Consider the following 22532-nt stretch of genomic DNA (forward strand, 5'->3'; position numbering starts at 1 on the left):
TTTGAACTTGAAACAGGTTTCGTAAAGATTTGATGGCAGTCTGGAAAAATGGAATGAATCGGTGCTATGTCTATAAAAGTGTGAAGAAAGGGTTAGCAGTTTCCAGAGATCTGGTGGACAGAAGAGGAGACCATTTCTGGAGTGGGGAGCTGTTCTGACTGGTGTGGGGAGACTAGGTGGAAAAGGGCCTTTTGTCAGCTGCAGACCAGATGGCCAGTGTTTGTTATCTATTCTGTTGGTTTCATCTGAACTCATAGAGTCATAGAGTTTAAGAACAGAAGGGACCACAAGATCAGGTCCTAACTCAGCAGGATGAGGTGATGGCTAGCTGTGATGCCCACCTTCAGCTCCTCCTGGTTAATGCATGACTGGTTGCTAGGATGACTGACATCATCCACTTCCTAATCGTGCGGATATTTCCAATCCTTGGCTGGATGACTCAGATGGTCCTGTCATGACTCATCTCAGTCCAGCATGAACCCAGGATGGGTTGAAGAAGGGGTGTGGCTGTTCTTCCCAAACCCAAGGAGTGTGTCTGTCCTGGAATAAAATGAATTTGGGATTTTGACCATGTGCAGACCCTCAGCTCAGTGGAATGCCTTCCTAATTTGCTGAGTTCTGGTTGGACCTAGTTGCTTAGTTCATCTTGATCTATGTCCACCTGGATTGTCACACTTGGGGAGAGATTTTCAAAAGCACCCATGGCTTTTGACTGCACAAATCTTGTTGAAAGTCAATGGGACTTTAGCTCCCAAATCCCTAATGACTCTTTTGAAAATCTCCCCCTTTGTGCATTTACTCGGGTTCTCATGATCACCGTAGCAACAAACATGGGACTACCCCTGATGGTTTCTCTCTGTGTCGTTCTTGTGGTAGGCAAAGGCAGGATGTCCAAGATTCTATTAGATCTGTCAGTAGCTTCTGATATATGAAGTGTTGTTAACTTGTCTGCAGGGTTTTGTGGAAGTGGACGATGTGGTTTTTCAGTGGGTTTGTTCTTCTCTGTCAGAAAAATCCCACAGAGTGGTGCTGGGTAATGGCTGGTTCTCCCAAAAGGCTTCCCAAAGATGGGAGTGGGGTTCTGCGAGGTTCAGTCTTGCCACCCTTCCTGTTTAATGTTTATATGAAGCCATTGTGTGAGACTGTGGGACAGTTTGGGTGCAATGTCACTAATATGCTGATTATATTTAGCTCTTTGTCTGTTCATCAAGCCTAGATTCTACTATTTCATTATTCTTTCAATGTCTGAAAGGGAGAGGGGTTCTGGATGAAAGGGGGATGACTGCCACTCAAGTAGGATAATACTGAAGTGATGCTTGTTGGCAGGGATAACCATTAGAGGAATGGATGGTAGTGAGTGTCTGCCCCATCTACAGATGGTGTATGCCCACCTGTTGTTTAAAAGGGTCACGCTGGATCCATCACCACTCCTGGTTTCTTAGATGAGAGTGGTGACTTGTTGTGCATTTCATCATCTATAGCTGGCCTGGAGACTATGGCTAATCCTATCTAACGTGGATTTTGCAGTGGTCGGTCGTCCATGCTTTTATTATAGCCTGTGTTGTTAAGGAGGCCAGACTAGATGATCACAGTGGTCCCTTCTGGCCTTATAACCTATGAATCTCTAGGCTTGAGTGCTGTACTTGTGCTCTATCCATGAATACCACACAGAAACTATTAAAGAATGCAGTTGCCCATTGCTTGAGTAGTGCGTAGGTCTCTGCACTGGCCTCTTGTTCCATTCTGAGTGCAGTCTGAGGTGTTGGTGTTGAAGCCCTGATTTATGGGGCCTGTTTATTTGAGAGGTGGTCTCTCACCCTACACCCCATTGAGGCAGTTAAAACGCTTGCAATTGGTCCATAAAGTATGAATACCCCATGTCTGCCAGCAGGTCTTTCTCAGATGGGGCCTTGCTTTTTGGAATTCATTCCCTTTGGTAGCCCATCAGCGCCTGAGTGTTGTAACCTTCAAGGCAAGCTGCAAAAGGTCAGTATTTTGCATAGCACTTGATTTTCTGCTTTTGCTTTCTTCCTTTTCTTTTGTGTAATAGTTTCTTTAATGGAAGTGGTCTAGCTGCCATAGCATTAAGCAGAACAGAAACGAGGAAATAAATATGTCAATAAATATAACTTGCATGAAAGAGAAACCTGGTGTGCAGATTGATGGCACTCAGAGAGTTCAGCTGATCCAGGTGGAGGATTTTACTATTTTCTTTCTGTTAACAACTTCCCTTCCTCTGCTTTCTTTTCCTTCAGAGATTTGAGTGGTAATACTTACTAGTCTCCCTGAACAGCTTTTGCTCAGCTGCTTCATCACACTCGAGGGTCTTATATCCTTTCTCCTCAAGTCAGTTATCCTTTCTTGATCTTCTGGATGTTTCCTCTTCAGAGCCCTGAAATCCATTCTGTAGTTCATCCCCAGCCCCAACTCGGGTTTTCTTCTAGGGCTAGAAAGAGCTTCCTGGATCATCCAGTTCATCCCCCTCAGTTAGACAGGATCATCCTCCACACTGAACCCGAAGTGACCGATGCCCTACAGTATCTTATTTCAAACAGAGCAGTGGTGGAGATATTTGGAAACCCATCAGTACATACCAATGGACTCACGTCCAGTTTCACTAGGAGTTTACAAGTCGGATGGGGATAGGGGGCTTATATTGGCATGTGACTAGAAGTTAATCTGATGGGATTGCTCTATTTGGCTGAAGAGTCTGACACTTCTTTCTGGAAAATAGATGTCACTGCATGCAGTGGCACATCCCATGGCCCTGCAAGTATATGGGGAAGAGAGAGAGAGAGCACTTACATTACCTAAAAGAAAATAAACAATTGCGATGTTCTGTATTACACATTAATAGGGGAACCCAAAGATGTTCTCTTTGCCTCTAGCAGTGTGTAATGTTCTCACATAGAATGTTTCACCTCACCATCCTTTCAGTCTCCCTTAAACTGCTCAACATGTTCTGGTGGGAGAAGGAATTTTGGGGATCGTTTAGTTAAGTGGAAATCTTATAGTAGGGCCTTCTTTTCAGCTGCCTCTTAAATGAACAGCTGATTCCATTTTTGTATTTTAAGGAGAAAAGGACCCGAATCAAAATCCTAGTTCATAGGCCCCCAGAATGTTGGGGATGTTTGGATCTGGACTGACTGAATTTTGTTGTTCAGCTCTAGCTCTAGTTCTGAGTTCTCCAGGCCCTCTCCCTTCTCATCTCCAGCCCTTTTGGGCCTGACAGGCTTGCAACAGTCACCTTAAAAGACAAATCAAAACAAAGGAGATTGCTGAGGGTTTGGTCATAATTTTTAACTGCACAGATTGATTGATTGATTGATTGATTGATTGATTTTGGTAGGATAAAGGCTAAGGAGATAGAAGGAAAGGGAGAAAATCACAGTTTAGACAGGTGTTTCCCTGTGGAGCCAAAGGATTATCTTGTGTGTGTGTGTGCGCGCGCATTTATAACATTCTTTTTTTATTACTTAAAATGAAAGCAAGTTGACTAAACTGATGAATTCTCATCCTTAGCTTCCCAAAGTATCCTGTATTTAGCAGGAGATTCTTTGTGAGGAATTGTAGTAAGCCTTGTATTTAGCAGCACTTATTTAGCCGTGAGTGTTGATACAGTTAACCTTGATCATATGACAGTTAAAAGTCTCTCTCTCTCCCTCTCTCTCAGAATTGTCTGAGGTATGCATAGCAGGCTTGAAGTACTCTTTTCCCCCTGCAGAGTAATCCATGCCCATGTAGCTAGGTTCCTGTTTATCATACTAACCTTACCCAGAGGCTTGTCTCTCTCCACCAGGTCTATTTCCTGATGGAAACAAACTGAAGGGAGGGACTCGCAAATAGGCAAACTGACCTTTTCAGCCCGGCTAGTGGCTGATATGAGTTTCAGATCTCATAAACAAAATGAAATGCTGAATGTCACGCAATGGCCTCTGCAAATGAAACACTTAAAACTCCTGAGCATAAGAGGCTCAGACAGGGACTGCAGAAAACTGCCCACATCGTGCTTTAGAAAGGGTTCCTGCTGGTGACAGTGGCACACGGGAGGTGCTGTGGTTTCACTACTGTTAGGGGAGGGCTTTATGGGTGGAAAGTCACCAGGTGAGGGGGCTGTGGTGGGGGAAAGTAGCCGCAACATCCCTTCCAGTGAGGACTCCAGAAGCACAAAAATGTGTCAGTGCTAGGCAGGGGAGGGGGCATGAGCAGAACAGAAGAGGGATGCACTGTTGCAGTTCATCCCCTCTGCAGCCACTGCTGGAGCTCCTGATGGAAACCAAAGGCACTCTTTCCTCCAGATCAATCCCCACTCACGGGCAAAGAGGGGGACCAGCTGGTGCAGTTTGTATAAATCTAGGCCATAAAATAATTAAGGATCTTAACCTTCCAGTGAGATAGGTTAGTACCGATAACCCTGTTTTGAAGATGGGAAACTGAGGCAGACAGGTTAAGTGACTTGTCCAAGGCTACCTAGAAAGCCAGTGCTATGCAAGGATTCTTCTGTAGGGAATACTGAACTCCCAACCTACATACAGGACATATCTCGTCTTCAGGATATCAGCAGATTAAATCTGCCAGTCCATCCCCCAGCTGGGTAATGTTTAAACTCCCATGCTCTGCCTTGCCTTTTCATTATGAAACTAAAAGCTGAAACTCTTGAACAAAACACCCTCATCGAGACTTTTTTCAGCGCATGCCAGTAAATATGACAATAAAGCTTCAAAACAGAGTTTCTGTCTGTCACAATTACGAGTCTATTTGGACTGGCAATATTCCCCCTTCCCACACTATCTGTGTTAAGCAGAGTCTCTCGTCTCCCTCTTAGGACCTTGGAAATCTCAATGTTTGGTGGCAGCACTGGTTCCTGACTTCACTGAGATATGCTTTTCTAAAATGTCTTTGCACTATGCTGTTTGCATGAGACTCTCCACACCCCTTTGTAGATCTCAATTGCTTTCTGCTGCTATTGTTCCGTCATTCTTTACCATGCTTCATCTTCACCTGATCCTGGGATTCTGGTAAGTGCCTAGCTCCAGAGGTCATCACAAGAGCCGGAGGCTTCCTACCCTGGCTTTAGAGGTTTTTGCTTAGCAAGATAAATATGGCAAGGCTTTGTCATTGTTAAGTCATCGAGACCTGCCTCAGGCACAGCGGACTCCCAGATATCCTCTATTTGTCTGAAGAGCACTTTGACGGCTTGGTGGATTTCCACATAATTTCCATGATTTTCACAGAGGTGATGGTCTTGCTGCCATTCTTGACAGGTCTGCTGAAGAGGATTAGCTTGCCAGAGTCTAGCTCCATTTTGTCAATGGCATAACCTATCTGATTTATGCACCTGACACCATCCTTTACTTCTCTTTCAATAATATTTGAGGCAGACTGAGGAAAGGAAGGTGAGATGGCTTCTTATAATTTTCCATTATCCACACTGCCCACCTCCTGTCCCTAAGACGGTAGATTAATAGTTCAGGGATGTCCACAGATCCTGGGAGTGCATCTCTGAATGTTGGTCCCTTGTCAGTTTCCCCTGACCAAGACCTAGAAGTCTCTGGCAGGTCAAATGAGGAGAGTCTGCAGAGAGGTAATTAGGTAGCAGAGACTCTAGTGAGGTATATTTTAACCTGCATCCTCAGGTGTTACATTAATAATTAAATAACGTGAAACAGAAACATAGCCCCATTATTTACTTAAGAAATAGATAAGATCTGTTTCCATTGTGACAATTCAAATATGAAGCGGGGAAACCCCCAAGGAATTCTCAAAACACAATCCTTTGCTTAGTTATACTTAAGCTTCCAAATATTAATATATTGATCTGCCCCTGGGATTCTTTGTTAAGTGGCTAGATCAAGAGGATGTCAAAAGAGCCTGGGGCTTAATACTTTGGATCTTGGGTACCTAGACCACAAAAGGAAGAATACAAATAGTGATATTTCTAGTGTATATACAGAGTAGATAGGATAGTTTGGGCTTTGTGGCTTATATTGTATTGTTTGTGAATTGTAATTAGATGATAGGATGTGACAGTGTAGTCTCTTGACTCCAGTGGAAAGGTTTGATATGGCAGGGACAGATCTTTGGCATATGTATGGAAAGAAAAATGTGAAATGGTGTAGATAGGACAAAGAAAGGGTGAACTGGAGGAGGGTCTGTGGTTGGGTGGGTCGCTCATAATTAGTAGTTACAGGTAAGTATTTAGCAGTAGTTACACCTAAAAGAGGATGTTTCATACAGTAGTAAGTCGAGTGTGGGACAGTTTCGGGGTATATATTGCTCATACTGTAAATGCAGAAGTCTGGTGTATGCCTGTAAGTATGTCACTGATATACAGGTATAGGTCACAGATAGTAGGAAGGGGGCAGGGTTACGGTTGTTTTTGGAATCATAACAGCATTTCCTGACTTTCCTAACTGCAATATCTTAATGAGATTATTTTTGTTCTAGTACAGTGTGTGTGTGTGTGATATATTCATGTCATCAGGGCCTGTTGAAATTCATCCTAGGTACTCTGAAGCAGTCTCAGATTCCATAACGATGATCTTTGAGAACTCATGGAGAACAAGTGAGGTCCCTGAGGACTGGAGAAGGGCAAACATAGTACCTATATTTAGAAAAGGGAACAAAGAGGACCTAGGGAATTATAGACAAATCAGCTGTACTTCAATACCTGGAAAGGTATTGGAACAGTCTGTTACTACACAATCATTTTGTAAGCACTAGAGGATAACAGGATAATAAATAATAGCCAACATGGATTTATCAAGATTGACAAACTAACCTAATTTCCTTCTTTGACAGGGTTACTGGCCTAATGAATGAAGGGAAGCTGTAGATGTGATATAGCTTGATATCAGTAAGGCTTCTGACACAGTCCCACATGACATTCTCATAAGCAAACTTGGGAAATGTGATCTAGATGAAATTACTGTGAGGTGGATGCAAATTACTATAAATAGGGCCCTACCAAATTCACGGCTGTGAAAAATGTGTCATCTGCTCTTTTGTGTGCTTTTACTCTATGTATACAGATTTCATGGGGGAGACCAGCGTTTCTCAAACTGGGGGTCCTGACCCAAAAGCTGGTGGTGGTGGTGGGGGATTGTAAGGTTATTGTAGGAGGGATACAGATTTGCTGCCCTGCTTCTGCACTGCCTTCAGAGCTGGGGGGCTGAAGAGCTGCGGCTGCTTGCTGGGTGCCCGGCTCTGAAGGCAGCACTTCCACCAGCAGCACTGCAGAAGTAAGGGTGGCAATACTGTGACCCCCCTTCAATAACCTTGTGACCCCCCACACATCCTCCTTTTGGGTCAGAATCCCTATAGTTACAACCCTGTGAAATTTCAGATTTAAATATCTGAAATCATGAAATTTAGGATTTTTAAAATCCTAAAAAGTGAAATTGACCAAAATGGACCGTGAATTTGGTAGGGCCCTATATATAAGGTGGGCACGACTGGCTGAAAAACATTCTCAAAGAGTAATTAGCAACGCTTCACTGTCAAACTAGGGGGCTGTATTTAGTGGGGTCCTGCCGGGGTCTGTCCTGGGTCCAGAGCTATTCATATTTTCATTAATGATTTGATAATGGAGTGTAGAGTGTGCTTATAAAATTTTCAGAGGACACCAGGCTGTGAGGGGTTGTGAGAACTTTGGAGGACAGGATTAGAATTCAAATGACCTTGACAAATTGGAGATTTGTTCTGAAATCAATAAGATGGAAGTCAATAACAACAAGTGCAAAGTACGACACTTAGCAAGGAAAAATCAAATGCAACTACAAAATGGGTAATAACTGGCTAAGCAGTAGAACTGCTGAAAAGAATCTGAGGGTTACAGTGGATCACAAATAGAATATGAGTCAACAATTCAATGCAGTTGCCAAAAAGGCTAATATTATTTTGGGGTGTATTAATAGCAGTGTCATAGGGAAGACATGGGGGGTAATTGTACTGCTCTACTCCGCACCAGAAACGTGTGGACAAATTGGAGAGAGGTCAGAGGAGAGCAATAAAAATGATAAAAGGTTTAGAAAACCTGACCTATGAGGAAAGGTTAAAAAACCTGGGCATATTTAGTTTTGAGAAAAGAAGACTGGGGGGGAATCTGATAACAGTCTTCAATTATGTGAAGGGCTGTCATAAAGAGGTTGTTGATCAATTGTTTTCCATGTCTACTAAAGGTAGGACAAGAAGTAAAGGGCTTAATTTGCAGCAAGGGAGATTGAGGTTAAATATTAGGAAAAACTTTCTCGCTATCAGGGTAGTTCAGCTCTAGAACAGGCTTCCCTGGGAAGCTTTGGAATTCAGGTCATTGTAGGTTTTTAAGAACAGGTTAGACAAATGCCCTGTCAGGGATGGTCTGTGTTTACGTGGTCTGCCTCAGTGCAGGGGGCTGGACTGTATGACTTCTCAAGGTCCCTTCCAGCCCTACCTCTTTATGATTTCATAAGTCTGTATAGCTATTTTCTGGGTCTGTAAGGTCTAGATCAGACACACAATCCTAAAACTGTGCAACAGCTCATCTGGGAATAGAACTGTGATGGTGCAGCTTATAGACTCTATAGGGTAAATAAACTCTTCTAAAAACTATCTAAACACTAAGAAAACTACCAATACTGTTGCTAACTATTACTAGTGACACAGGAAAGCATGATCTAAAAAATCAAAGGAAGGATGTGGACATGGAGTGGGGGTCCTGACACCCTCAGCTAGCCAGGGAAAAGGAGCTGAGGCAGCTGAGAACCACACTGCCCTTTGTGTTTGGCTCCAAACATTCCTTGCTTCAGGGCAGGGCACTCATAGATTCATAGACTCATAGACTTTAAGGTCAGAAGGGACCATTATGATCATCTAGTCTGACCTCCTGCAAAACGCAGGCCACAGAATCTCACCCACCCACTTCCGTAACAAACCCCTAACCTATGTCTGAGTTCACTGAAGTCCTCAAATCGTAGTTTAAAGACCTCAAGTTGCAGAGAATCCTCCAGCAGGTGACCCGTGCCCTACGCTGCAGAGGAAGGGCCTCTGCCAATCTGCCTTGGAGGAAAATTCCTTTCCGAAACCAAAAACTTGGTGATCGGTTAAGCTCTGAGCATGTGGGCAAGACTCACCAGCCAGCACCCAGGAGACAATTCTCTATAGTAACTCAGATCCCCCCCCATCTAACATCCCATCACAGACCACTGGGCATATTTACATGCTAATAATCAAAGATCAATTAATTGCCAAAATTAGGCTAGCCCATCATACCATCCCCTCCATAAACTTATCAAGCTTAGTCTTGAAGCCAGATATGTCTTTTGTCTCCACTACTCCCCTTGGCAGGCAGTTCCAGAACTCCTCTGATGGTTAGAAACCTTCATCTAATTTCAAGTCTAAACTTCCTAATGTCCAGTTTATATCCATTTGTTCTTTGTGTTAATTGGTATAAGTTAAATAATTCTCTCCCTCTCCTGATATTTATCCTTCTGATATATTTTAGAAGAGAGTCATATCTCTCTCAGTATTTTGGTTGTTTATACAAGAAGCTCTTTCAAGTCTTCTTTCATATGCGGTTTCCATTCTCGGATCATACTAGTAGCCTTTTTGTATGGTTCCAGTTTGAATTCATCTTCTTTAAACATGGGAGCCAGACTTTAACAATTCAGTGCGGTCTACAGTGCTTGTATACGGTATGAATATCCTATTTTATGGAAATCTGCCTGAGCATCCAAGACGCATTATGTTTTTTAATTGGTAATCATGGGTATAGTCATCTTGGGTGATAAACAATATCCGAGGTCTTCCCTCCTCTGTTATGTCCAACTGAAAATGCGTCCCCAGCTTATAACAAATTCTGTTTATTATCTAAATGCATGACCTAAGCACTTTTCATATTAATTGTCATCCTTTCTATTGTTCAGTTTAACAAAGGTCATCCAGATTCCTGTATGGTGTCGGTTTTCTCTGTATTAGCATACGCCGCTTTGTGTATCGCAACTTTTTACAGATTCACATTTTTTGTGCAGGTCAGTAATAAAAGATTAAATAAGATTGGTCAAATATGATCCTGAGGATATCACTGTACGTCTTCAGCTGAAGTTCAGTTTCAGTATGACTGTTGTAGTTTCCCCTTTAACCAGTTTTATGCCACCTTTCAGTTTTCACATTGAGCCCATATTTTAATTTAGTAAGTTCCCCATGTGGACCGGATAAATGCTTATTAAATCGAGGTAATTAGTGCATGCGTTTTTGTTAAAATCTGTAGTTTGCAAGAGGGATCAGATTGGTTTGGCACAATCTCTGTTTGTAAAGCATGTTGTATTTTCCCATTACATTGACTTCATTTCTTAACTACTTTTCTCTTCAGATTTTTCCTAAGGCCTGTGGATATAGACGTCTAATGACAGGCTATAGGTTACTGCGGATCTTTTTTTTCTTCTTCAAAAATAGGAACTATGTTACAATTCTCGTTGTATTGGTATATACAACTGAGTTTTACTGATTCATTATTATGTTATGTGGTGCCTTTATATTCTTGGATGAAGATATCTGGCCTGATTTAGTCCATTAGTTGTTTTGAGTTTGGCTTCTACTCCGATGTGGTAACATCTACCTATATCTCATTCCATTTGTCATGGCTACGGATATCCCTAAGCTCTATGTGCTCATTAAGACTTGGGAAGTTGTTGTTTAAATATTGGGCCTGCCTAGATTATTTTAACTCCACTCCATTCAGTGTTTAGCGGTCGACTTTTCTTTTTTGTTTTCTTCTTATTTATATGGTATAGAACTTTTTACCTGTTTAGTTTTAATTCCCCTGCAATGAGTCAAATCTACATGGTTTTGCCTTTCTCCACTTTCCTACATGTTTTGACCTCAATAAGTAGCTTTCTTGCTAATTCTTTTTCCACTCCTTTAGGCGTTCTGCTTTTCTTAATCACTGTCTAGATCTGGCTTGCTCCAGGTTGGTTACAATCCTGCTATGAACTTTTTTCCTTTCTTGGATGCAGGCTTCTGATAGTTTCTGTTGCAACTCTGTTGAAGTAATCCAGACTCTCTGCCTTTAGTCCACAGTCTTCATCATCGACTTCCTAACTAATGTCCTTATTCTTTAATTAGCCTTTTAGAATAAAAAAATAGTCAGATCTATTGTTGTTATCTTCATTCTTTGACTTAATTAGCTTATGATCTCGAATCAAGTTTTCCTAAACTGATGTTTCTGTGAGGCTCTACTACGTCAAACACAATCTAAAATGGCACGCCTCTTGTTGGTTTTCAATATTTGGTGAAGAATCATCAGTTATCGCATCAGGAAAATCTGAGCCCAATTTTTATTACTAGACTTGTCCCCGTCTAATCTGGGAAGTTAAAGTTCCTGATACACAATTCCCATTAATTACTTATTAAAAAATAAAGGTCTCTTCCATATCAATCAGATCTTCTGCTGCCACCCAAGCTGTCTCGGGGAAGATTATGACTGTTCTCTCCAAATGTGATTGCCCAAGCTCTGTCTTTATTCATCACCTCTTATTTCTGTTACAGTCTACTTCATCATTGATATACAATCTCATCTACACACACTTTCCTTTAATTTCTTGTCTTACACATAGACAGCTTCATACCGTACTCATCTATGACTACTTATTCTACCTGTTTTGTATCCTTAATATCAGTTCACCTCTGCACCGTAGTAAGTTCCCCATTTTGTTACTAGCGCTCCAATCGATTTAGTGTACAGACATCTTAATTTTTTGCCGTTGTGTTACTTACATTCTTTACCTTGGTGCACACGGACTTCTACCACCAGTATCACCCATTAGACTCGTATTACTCCCTACCTCTTCTTAGTCCATTCTCGTCACCCAGCTGTATCTTTCTTACTTCATTTTCTTCCTCTCAGATGTTAAATTCCGCCTGGATTACTGGATATCTCCCAACCTTCCTCAAATCGTTAGCTTAACGTCTCTAATCAGTTGTGCACCTCGCATCTAACGTCTTCCCCTCTTACTCAGTGTAAGGCATCCAAGAGATACAGTCCTCTGTCATGATGGTCTCCGATGCCAGACATCCCAAGCCCCCCTATAGCACTGCCTGAGCATCTGTATCGCATAACTTGTCACATTTTGTTCTCTTCCTAGGAACAGGCAGAATCCACTGAATTTCTGAGCCTCATTTTCTAAGGCGTCTCCCGCCTGCATATTCTTCCTCGATACATTCCAGTGAGAATTTAGTGTATCATTGTTCCACTGAAGGACAACTGCACTTTCCCGTCCTTAGATCGTTCAGCCTTAGTCACATCCGTATTTAGCCAACGGCAGAGCAGCCACCTTGTTATCTGGATCAGGTTGGTTAAGGCTGTTATTCTCTCAGTAGGAGTCCATAATCAGTGAGACCTGGTTTTTGGGATGGTGCATTCTCCGGTCTATCCCCTGTTCCCTCTGACTGCAAATGCTCTCGATTTCTATTGTCCCTTGTAATCCTCTGCAACCCATCCCGTATCCTCCTGGGGCTCATATCTGGTGTTATCTCCATTGACTCTTCCCCTCTTCCTATAGGACTAGCTGCTCTTCTCTTCTTCCTTGCCCTCTCACCTTCAGCGACCACCTGCTGTGCCCCTTCTTCATTTTCCAACTCCGCAAACCTGTTCCTGAGCTCTAGTTCTCCTTCACTAGCCCGTCTTTTCCTCTGCCTGATTCTCTTAGTCACATGCTTCCACTGTCCACTTTCCTCACCCAGCAGTCTTCACTCAGAATTCTTTGGTCCTGCTTCCATCTGCTAGTCTGAGCTTTTCCCTTCAGCCTCCTCATGTCTTTGCTCCATCATCTGCTTGAACCCCCTTCTAAACTCAACCAGAGTTTCCACCTGCATCTCCAATCCTTGGATCTTTTCTTCCATCAGCTCTATCAGGCGGCACTTCATGCAGATGAAACCCTTATCAGGTATCCCCTCCAGGATCATGTTCATGCCGCAGCTTCCACATCCAGTCATCTTCATTGTATCTTCCACTGCTGCCTCTGTATCGGTCATAGCCTTCCCACCTAAAACCTGTTAGTCCAGGAAACACAAACCAAACCACCACCACCCACAGCAAAACAAACCGCCAGTGGGCACCAGAACACTGGCAGAACGTCATCCACTCTCTTCACTAGTCTGTCTATTCCTCTGCCTAGCTCTCTTAGTCTCCCCTGCAAACTCCCCTTGCAAACTCCCACTGAAACTCCCCTGTTTACAGCTCTGTTTGCTGGTTCCTGTGCTGCTGCAGCTGTCTCATGTGGTCTCATTATGCATAGGTGCTTTTCAAAGCTTAGCAGCACCAGGAGACATGTCTCACAAATTAGACCATTCAGAGGTGGGCCACCTTAAAGAAGAACACAGCAGATTCTCCATACCCTGCAGTTCTTTCCTTCTCTGCCTTCTTAACTGAGTCACAGAAAGGAATATTTTAGCTCCTGCTTCCCCTGGGAAACTGGAAGATATTTATTTTCAAGTGTGTCTTGGGTGCATCAGTTATATGCTACACATAAGCCATGCACTTTCTACAGTTTCAGAGTGGTGCACCTTAATTGATTAGTCTCATTAGAGTTGGTATGGCAACACCCATTTTTTCATGTTCTCTGTGTATGTATCAGAGGGGTAGCCCTGTTAGTCTGGATCTGTAAAAAGCAACAAAGAGTCCTGTGGCACCTTAAAGACTAACAGATGTATTGGAGCATAAGCTTTCGTGGGTGAATGCCCACTTCGTCAGAGACATGTGGGCATTCACCCACGAAAGCTTATGCTCCAATACGTCTGTTAGCCTTTAAGGTGCCACAGGACTCTCTGTGTATATATATATCTTTCTACTGTATTTTCCACTTCGTGCATCCGATGAAGTGGGTTTTAGCCCATGAAAGCTTATGCCCAAATAAATGTGTTAGTCTCTAAGGTGCCACAAGTACTCCTAGTTCTTTTTCTTTCTACAGTATTATTCAAACAGCCACTGTTGTTCTCTCTGCAGGCAGCAGCCTCTGGTTTCAGTGAGTCAACAGCTCTGCAGGTATTGCAGAAGGTCTTATTGCCTGGTTAATACAGGGCAGGGTCTTACTCTCTTGCTACTCCTAAGGTCCTGGTTATACATAAGCAGTCAGTGCAACAAATAGAGAGGAAAAACAGCAGTGTCTTTCAAATTGTTCCTTGTTTAGCTACCAGCTGTAGTTCTTTCAATTTGGGGAGAGGTCTGGGGAGAAGGGGCTGTGATCTTTCCCACGTTTGCTTCTCTGGAATCTATTGGATCTGATATGAACTGTTCAGAGGCAGATCTATGATTTGTGTACACATGAGGGAAAATGCTGTCTGAATTAGAAATTACTAGTTAATGAAGGCTGGGTAAGAAGGGGTGATTGAGACTCAAATCTTTCAACGGAAGCCCTTCAGTTAGTTTTAGAATTGTCCCCTTAGTGCACTCTACAAATGTTAACTCCTGTTAATGCTAGGGGGAGTTACACAACTCATATCAAGGACAGAGCAGTCCCTATTAAATCCAGTTACTATCTATTGCGTGAGAGCCTTAAATGACTACACTAAAACTCATTATTAAAGGAAAAAACTATCAGATTTATTTAATACATCCTATCTGACCCTATTTCTGCATAGGAATAACTAAAACTCTCACAGTCATGACTCAATATGCACAGGTCTTATGTAAAACCAGATATTGATTTTCCAGGGGTTGTTTTGATATTCCAGACACGGGCGGCTCTAGGCATTTTGCCGCCCCAAGCACGGCAGGCAGGCTGCCTTCGGCGGCTTGCCTGCGGAGGGTCCGCTGGTCCCGTGGCTTCGGTGGACCTCCTGTAGGTGTGCCTGCTGGAAGTCCTCCAAAGCTGCGGGACCAGCAGACCCTCCGCAGGCACGCCCGTGGGAGGTCTGCCGAAGCCACAGGACCAGTAGACCCTCCACAGGCAAGCCGCCGAAGGCAGCCTGCCTGCCGCCCTTGCGGCGCCGGCAGAGCGCCCCCGCAGCTTGCCGCCAAGCATACATTTAGCGTGCTGGGGCCTGGAGCCGCCCCTGATTCCAGAGTCCTGGTTACCTCTTGACCATCTAAATGGAGTGACAGGGAGTTACCCTGCATCTATGCTTGGGAAAAGGCCACGTTTAGGTCAGGCTTAGTTTGTATGTGTTAGGTAAGCCCAACCTAAAGGCGATCACTTTTCCTAGTCAAGACAAAGCCTCTGAAAATGCAGGTGGAGCTCCAGAGGCTCACCTCATGGTAGCCAGAAAGCCCTGTAAACATAGCTGCCAGTTCTGTGCTGTGAGAGAAAAAGGCTGCTTCTTAACTCTTCCCTTTCCTGTTGCTGACTGGAAAGTGTGAGAAAGGATGCAGCTGGGGACCAGCCTAATTCCCCTTCAGCAATGAGAGGTGGCACCATATTGGCAGGATCCTTGTCTGAAATGAATTTAGAGGGGAGACACAAAGGCAGTTCTAGTGGTGCAGCTACTCCCAGGAAGTCTTTGTAGGTCTATGGGCCACAGTTTGAGAACTCATGTTCTATGAAGTATAATACTCTATTTCCCTATTTCCACAATTTTTAGCCTTTCAGTCTCTTGAAGACCCATGGAATGATGATATTTTTTCAGCAGCTGGGTGGGATGTTCAGAGCATATCAGTGTCATATCTAGATTGACCGAGGTGGGTCATCACATAGCAGCATACGTTTGTTGCTTCCTTTACATCCTTGTTGACCCAAGGAACTAATAAGGGGTTAGAACTGTGAATCATAATCAGGTCTCTAACATGGAACTGGAGAGCAATAACCACAGGGCCTGCCCCTAGTCATGTTTTAAATTTTTAATATTATAATTGAGCAGAGATCTTAAGGAAAAACCCACCATCATCTCCACAATCATCCTCCAAATACTTTGGGTTTGTGTTTCTCTCAAATTAGACATGCAGACAGCATTACAATAAACATTACTTTGCTGCAGAAACTCTCTTTCCCACCCCTGGGCTGTCAGTCAGATTATAATTTCTTGGCACAAACTACATTGAGCAGCTAGCCAAGCCATTCTCCTATGCCATGTGCCCCCAAAATATCAGCTGTGAAAAAATCATCTCAGCAAAGGGAGTGAGATTTAATATTTCTTTTAAAAGAAAAACTCTTCTAGTGCAGTGGTTCTCAGTCGGGGTATGCATACCCCTGGGGGTATGCAAAGGTCTTCCAGGAGATACAGCAACTCATCTAGATATTTGCCTAGTTTTACAACAAGCTACATAAAAGCACTAGTGAAGTCAGTACAAACTAAAATTTCATATAATGGCTTGTTCGTACAGCTCTATATACTATACACTGAAATGTAAGTACAATATTTGTATTTCAATTGATTTATTTAATAATTATATGGTAAAACTGAGAAAGTAAGCAATTTGTCAGTAATAGTGTGCTGTGACACTTCTGTATTTTTATGTCTGATTTTGCAAGCAAGTAGTTATTAAGTGAGGTGAAACTTGGGAGTATGTAAGACAAATCAGACTCCTGAAGGGGGTACAGTAGTCTCTCAAGCCACTGTTCTAGTGAATGCTGTGCCTCATGGAGAGTGAAAGGTGCTGGACTGACAATGCTAGAATTCAGAGCCCTCTATTTAGCCAGAAGTCAAGTACAGAGTAGGCAGCCACAGTTCTTTGTCCACAGCCCTTATCTGAGGGATGTGTTCTTGTGGTGACAGAGTAGTTCAGTTTTTATGCTCGTTCTGTGTTTGTTCTCTCTGTAAAGATTACCAAGAAGGGTGTCTGGTGCAGAGGGATTTTTAAATGTGGCTCTGTCTCCAGAGAAATGGGACAGAGACCACCAACTTATTTCACTAAGGGGCATATACAGTGATCTGACATCAGCAATTTTTCAGTGACCGCTTACCCTGGTTGGTATCAGGACAGATCCTCAGAGGATGTAAACTGGCATATGCCAATTTACACTAACTGGGGATCTGGCCCTTAGTGATGGCTATTAATTACAGTAGCACCTAGATCAGAGTTTTTAACCCCTGGGTCACGACCCAGAATTGGCTCACCAAAATTTGTCAAAGGGTTGCATGAGAGTCCTGGGGATGGGGTATCGGGTCCTGCCCTGGGAGATGGGAGGCCCACGGGCCTTATAGAACACACTCCACACTACTGCAGTGGCGATCCAGCAGCTCTGGTCTCATGGGGCTGGTTGGGCTCAGCTCCCTGCTTCAGGTGTTGCAACCTGGTGCATGAGATCACAGTGCTGCTCAGGTTTGGTCCAGCCTGTCCCTCCATCATGATGATGGGGGGTGGAAGTCCAAATTGGAGAGTGGCTGTGTGACCCCATGTGGCAAGGCAGGTCACAGGACCACTCAAATAAATTTGGCCTGTGACCCCCACCATCCACCTGGCCAAACCTGAGTGGCACTGTGACCCTAGAGGTTGCAACGTTTGGAGCAGAGAGCTGAGCCCAGCCAGCCCTGCAGAATAGGGATAGGAAATGCAGGAGATGCCACTCTGGTATACGTGGTGTGCTTATTTAGCACCTATTACATCAATGTGTATATTATTTATTGTAGGTAAGAAATATTTAGTAAGCAAAATTTTTTTTTGCACTAAAGTTATTTACTGGGTTATGAAAGGCCATCGAAGTTTACAAATGGTTCCTGAGCCCGAAGAGGTTGAGAACCACTAACCTAGATAATTACAGCTGATGAGTTTTGTATCGGTGGCTTTAATTTTGGGGTGACTAGATCATTTAAAGTTATTTTTATGGATATCTCTTATGGCTCTCTCCCCTTTTTTGTGTCAGGTTTTTTAACCTTAGGGATGGTGAGCAAGCAGACTGGAATGAAAGCCATAAAGCTATAAGTTACACCTTTACTAGATCCACAATATGTTACCAATTACCTCTGCTTTATTATTCATGTCCCAGGGGAAAACATGCATGCAACCACCCTACTACCCCTGAAAGGTCAGTACTAGAATGTACACTGTGACTCTTTTTAATTAGTGGGAAAACAAACATTGCCCTTGCCTCACATATGATATTGGTATCCAGGATGACAAGCTGAGTAATTCCGCTGCACTTCTCTGAGCTCACTGTGTACCACATCCTAAGTCATTCATAGCAACATTGTCACCCTGTGGAAAGTAGGGAGGAAAGCAGGCGCTGTGGGAGAAGGGTTGAAAGAGCCCAGGAGACTGAGTAACAGGGACCTTGAAGGGTTTTGTTTTTTTTTATACAAGTGTCAGCAAACAGTGTAGAAAATCACATTAAAGCTAGGGGTCACATCGGTAGACGACAGCCATCTGTACTGCTTCATCGCTAGAGGTTACAGGAGCTTTACGCAGCAGGTTTTGGTGTTGGGGTGGGTGTTCCCCTTGTCCTGATTACATGTTTCTTCGACTTTGCTCTATCTTTAAAAGCTGCTTGGGGCACCAGGGCTGAATATAGGGATTCTGGAGCAAAGTGGAGTGCTCAGCATGCTGGCAGGGGTGAAAGTTACTTAAACGTCTTACCAGTACGGGGGCTTGGCTCTGGGCCCTGGAAGGGACGGGGCTGTGGATCAGCTTCCCCCAGCCAGCCCTTCAGCGCTGCCCAGTCCGTGCTGCCTGGAGCTCCGGCGGTGATTTAAAGGGCCTGGGGCTCTGGTTGTGGCAGCAGTGGCCTCCAGGCCCTTTTAAATCGTCGGGCCCCGGGCCCTCTCGGTGGTCCTGGGGGGGCAAAAGGGGCCGTGATGTTAAAGCGTTGCCACGGCAGCACTTTAACGTCAGATGTGTACGAGCCCGTACCAGCGGCCACTTCTTAAAGGTACGCCGTACCGGCCCACTTTCACCTCTGCGTGCTGGTCATTTACATGCAATTATACCGAATGCATTTTCAGCTCACCTCAGCTATTTCATAAGAGGTTCCTGGTTTCTGCCTCCTGGGAATTAACTGAAAGATTTGTGTATGTGTTTGCTTAACTGAGTTCTTTCCTCTTTGCTAATCAGCTTTGAAATTAGGAAGTAACTATATATGTAGCTACATATATATATATATATATATATATATATATATGATTATATATACATGAACATAAAAGGATTTTAGAACATAGCAACACACCCGGGCTAGAAGAGAGCTGGTTTTTCTTAGCAATTATGAGGAAAAAAAGGTGAGCATTATGCACTCTCAATTCCCCTCACCTGGAAGGATGCTTCAGGTCATCTGCGATTGTGTTGTATTTTTGTTAGTGAAACATTCACCCGTCAAATATTTTCTTTTTAAATTGAAAACAAGTCAAGGTATGTTTGCTCTTAAAAATTCAGTGATGGTGGAAGATCAGCATAGTTTTTTTCCCCTCCCTTGTCATTCTTGGGGTTTATTACAAAACAAAGATTTGCAACACTTGATGAGAAGGGGTTGAGGAGGGGTATGGCTTTCTGCTTTAACTCACTCATAGTGTCGGCTTCTTAAATACATATCCACACTCAGCTTTGTGCAATTCCCTAATTCTTCTTGCCAGCCCTATAGTCTCCACACTGGGAGGAGAAACCTGGGAAAAGTTCTGTACTTGGTGTTCCACCTTCTATGGATCTCCGGGGGGTTCTCACATTTGTGCCTTTCTAACCACAAGGTTTAGGTTTTGTTTTTTTTAAAGTACCTGGGTAATTAGTTCTGTTACATTGTTTTTATAAATGTCTACAGAATGTTAACATTTTTAGATTCAAAAAAAAAGATTGCAGGAAAATAGATTTATGTCTTTTTTTAAAAATTTTGTGTTAATTTAGAGCTAGATTCTGCTGCTCGCTTATTCATACCATTACCTTATTCCAAGAATAGTCCTTTCAAGTTTCAGCAGGATCTATTTTCCAGCTATGGTACTACTCATTGTGAATGTGAATGGAAAAAAATGTGGCCCATTGTTATTTATGAAACCAAGGGAACGGATGGCAGGAGCTAAGGCTAATCTTTGCATAATACCTGTTTTCACTATCCATAAATGCTGACAAGCATTATGCAAGAGTCCCACATACAGTTCTGGCAAGGGACTTCAGTTATGACTTAAAACATCACCAGCTATTCCAGTCCTGGGTCCACAAACTTCTCTGTCAGCACACCTCAATTCTGACTTTCAACACCTCTTCCTATTCCCATCCTGGACTTCTACTGAGCAGAAAACATGAACTGTGCAGTGGTTTTATGTGTACAGAAAGAGGACTTGAGTGAGATGCCCCCCCGCCCCAAAAAACTATGTCATGTATGACATACATCAGGGGTTGAACTTTGCTTCACAGAGGTAAAAGACTATTTCAGTACCACACTACACCGTCTCTCTATCAATGCCAAGGTCTTGTTTGCAGTACAGAGGGAGTTCAATCTAAGTTACGCAACTTCAGCTACGTGAATAACGTAGCTGAAGTGAGCGTACTTAGATCTTCTTACCACGGGGTCCACACTACGCTATGTCGACAGGAGACACTCTCACGTCGACTCCCCTTTTGCTTCTCGTTCCGGTGGAGTACAGGTGTCGATGGGAGAACAATCTGCGGTCGATTTAATGAGTCTTCAGTAGACCCGCTAAATCGACTGCTGATGCATTGATTGCTGCATGTGAATCCCCCGGTAAGTGTTGACAAGCCCTAAGTTGTTGCTGGAGACAATGGAACGAGAAGGATGCTTAGTCGCAAAAGGTAAACCTAATCCTTAGGTTATTGTTATTAAAAAAGGAGAGAGAGAGACTAATGGTTGCTATTAATATATATGATTGAGTTAGTACTGACCCTTTGTTTTACTGTACTGCACTTTATTTGCAATGTATATGTCTCCTGGTTTGTAAGAGCCTGATCATTTTCTAGCTGTTGCTGAGGTTTCCCTCCCCATCATCCCATTTTCCCATATTGAAACTGAAATGAATAAAAAGCTTGGGGAGGAATCTTGACACTGTTGTTTCTTTAAATGTTATGTTGCAGGTATGGCCTCGCATGTGCAAGTTTTCTCCCCTCACACCCTTCAGTCAAGTGCCTTCTGTAGTGTGAAGAAACTGAAAGTGGAACCGAGTTCTAACTGGGATATGACTGGGTACGGCACACATAGCAAAGTCTACAGCCAGACCAAGAACGTGCAGTCCTCCCAAGCTGCAGCAGCAGCAGTCAATGCCTCCCTCCAGATTCCCAACCCAAGTATCCCTTATGAACAGACCATCATCTTTCCAGCAAGCACGGGGCACATCGTGGTGACATCTGCCAGCAGCACTTCCGGTGTTGTTGCAGTGTCTGGGCAAGCATTGGGCGGACCTCACAACCTGATGCGTCGAAGCACTGTGAGCCTTTTGGACACCTACCAAAAATGTGGACTTAAGCGCAAGAGCGAGGAAATTGAGAACACAAGCAGTGTGCAGATAATTGAAGAGCATCCACCAATGATTCAGAACAATGCCAGTGGGGCCACGATAGCCACTGCCACCACATCCACTGCCACATCCAAAAACAGTGGCTCCAACAGTGAAGGGGATTACCAGCTGGTACAACATGAAGTGCTGTGTTCCATGACCAACACGTATGAAGTATTAGAATTTCTTGGTCGGGGAACCTTTGGGCAAGTGGTCAAATGCTGGAAACGTGGCACTAACGAGATTGTAGCTATCAAGATCCTTAAGAACCATCCTTCCTATGCCCGACAAGGTCAGATTGAAGTGAGCATCCTGGCCCGGTTGAGTACAGAAAGTGCAGATGACTATAACTTTGTCCGAGCCTATGAGTGCTTCCAGCACAAAAATCACACTTGCTTGGTCTTTGAAATGTTGGAGCAGAACCTCTATGATTTTCTAAAGCAAAATAAATTCAGCCCTTTGCCCCTTAAGTATATCCGGCCAATCCTCCAGCAGGTAGCAACAGCCCTAATGAAGCTGAAAAGCTTGGGACTGATTCATGCAGATCTCAAGCCAGAGAACATCATGTTGGTAGACCCATCCCGACAACCATACAGGGTCAAGGTCATAGACTTTGGTTCAGCTAGCCATGTGTCTAAGGCTGTGTGTTCAACCTACCTTCAATCCAGATATTACAGGTAAGAGAGTTGTGTCAAATAATGTTAAGGAAGATGTTTTTTTTCTGGAAGGTCCTATAAAAACCTCTATAGTCAGCTGTTTTTTCTTGCCATCTTTTGGGTATGTACTGAATGCTGTATTGTGATGGCTGGGCTCTCATGATGAGCTGTATATTCATTGCCAAAATGAAAGAAAATTAATTTAACATCTTGGGGTGATATTAAACAATGGATTAAAAACATTGTTAATTTGCAAATAACTTTCAAAAACTGACTGATTAGAAAAGGAGTTTGTCAGTTAAAACTGACAATATAATTTAGAAAAGCATCCCCCCCACCGCCAATACTCCTGTGTCTGATTCCACAGTGTGAGCCAGATCCTCAGGGTTGTTGAGTTGGTGCATTTCCCTGCAAAGTCAATGCAAGCTACAGCGGTTTGGTTTTAGAAAGCTTTTTTTTTACCCCTAAACAATGAATTAGCATTTTAAATATAAATAACCAGATTTACAGGCTTCTTTGTATGGCTGAAATGATGGACTT

The 22532-nt window shown here is 43.3% G+C and overlaps 1 protein-coding gene across 2 annotated transcripts in view; it reads left to right on the top strand.

Moving 5' to 3' along the window:
* Positions 1–22532, top strand: part of HIPK2 (homeodomain interacting protein kinase 2) — a 195432-nt gene that overhangs the window by 45212 nt on the left and 127688 nt on the right. For both annotated transcript variants that reach the window (XM_032781963.2, XM_032781964.2), the window contains exon 2: positions 20918–22013. In XM_032781963.2, coding sequence (XP_032637854.1) covers positions 20918–22013 — 1096 coding nt within the window. The remainder of the gene's footprint in view (positions 1–20917; positions 22014–22532) is intronic.

Source organism: Chelonoidis abingdonii, chromosome 1 (genome assembly GCF_003597395.2).
Source record: "Chelonoidis abingdonii isolate Lonesome George chromosome 1, CheloAbing_2.0, whole genome shotgun sequence".
NCBI lineage: Eukaryota > Metazoa > Chordata > Testudines > Testudinidae > Chelonoidis > Chelonoidis abingdonii.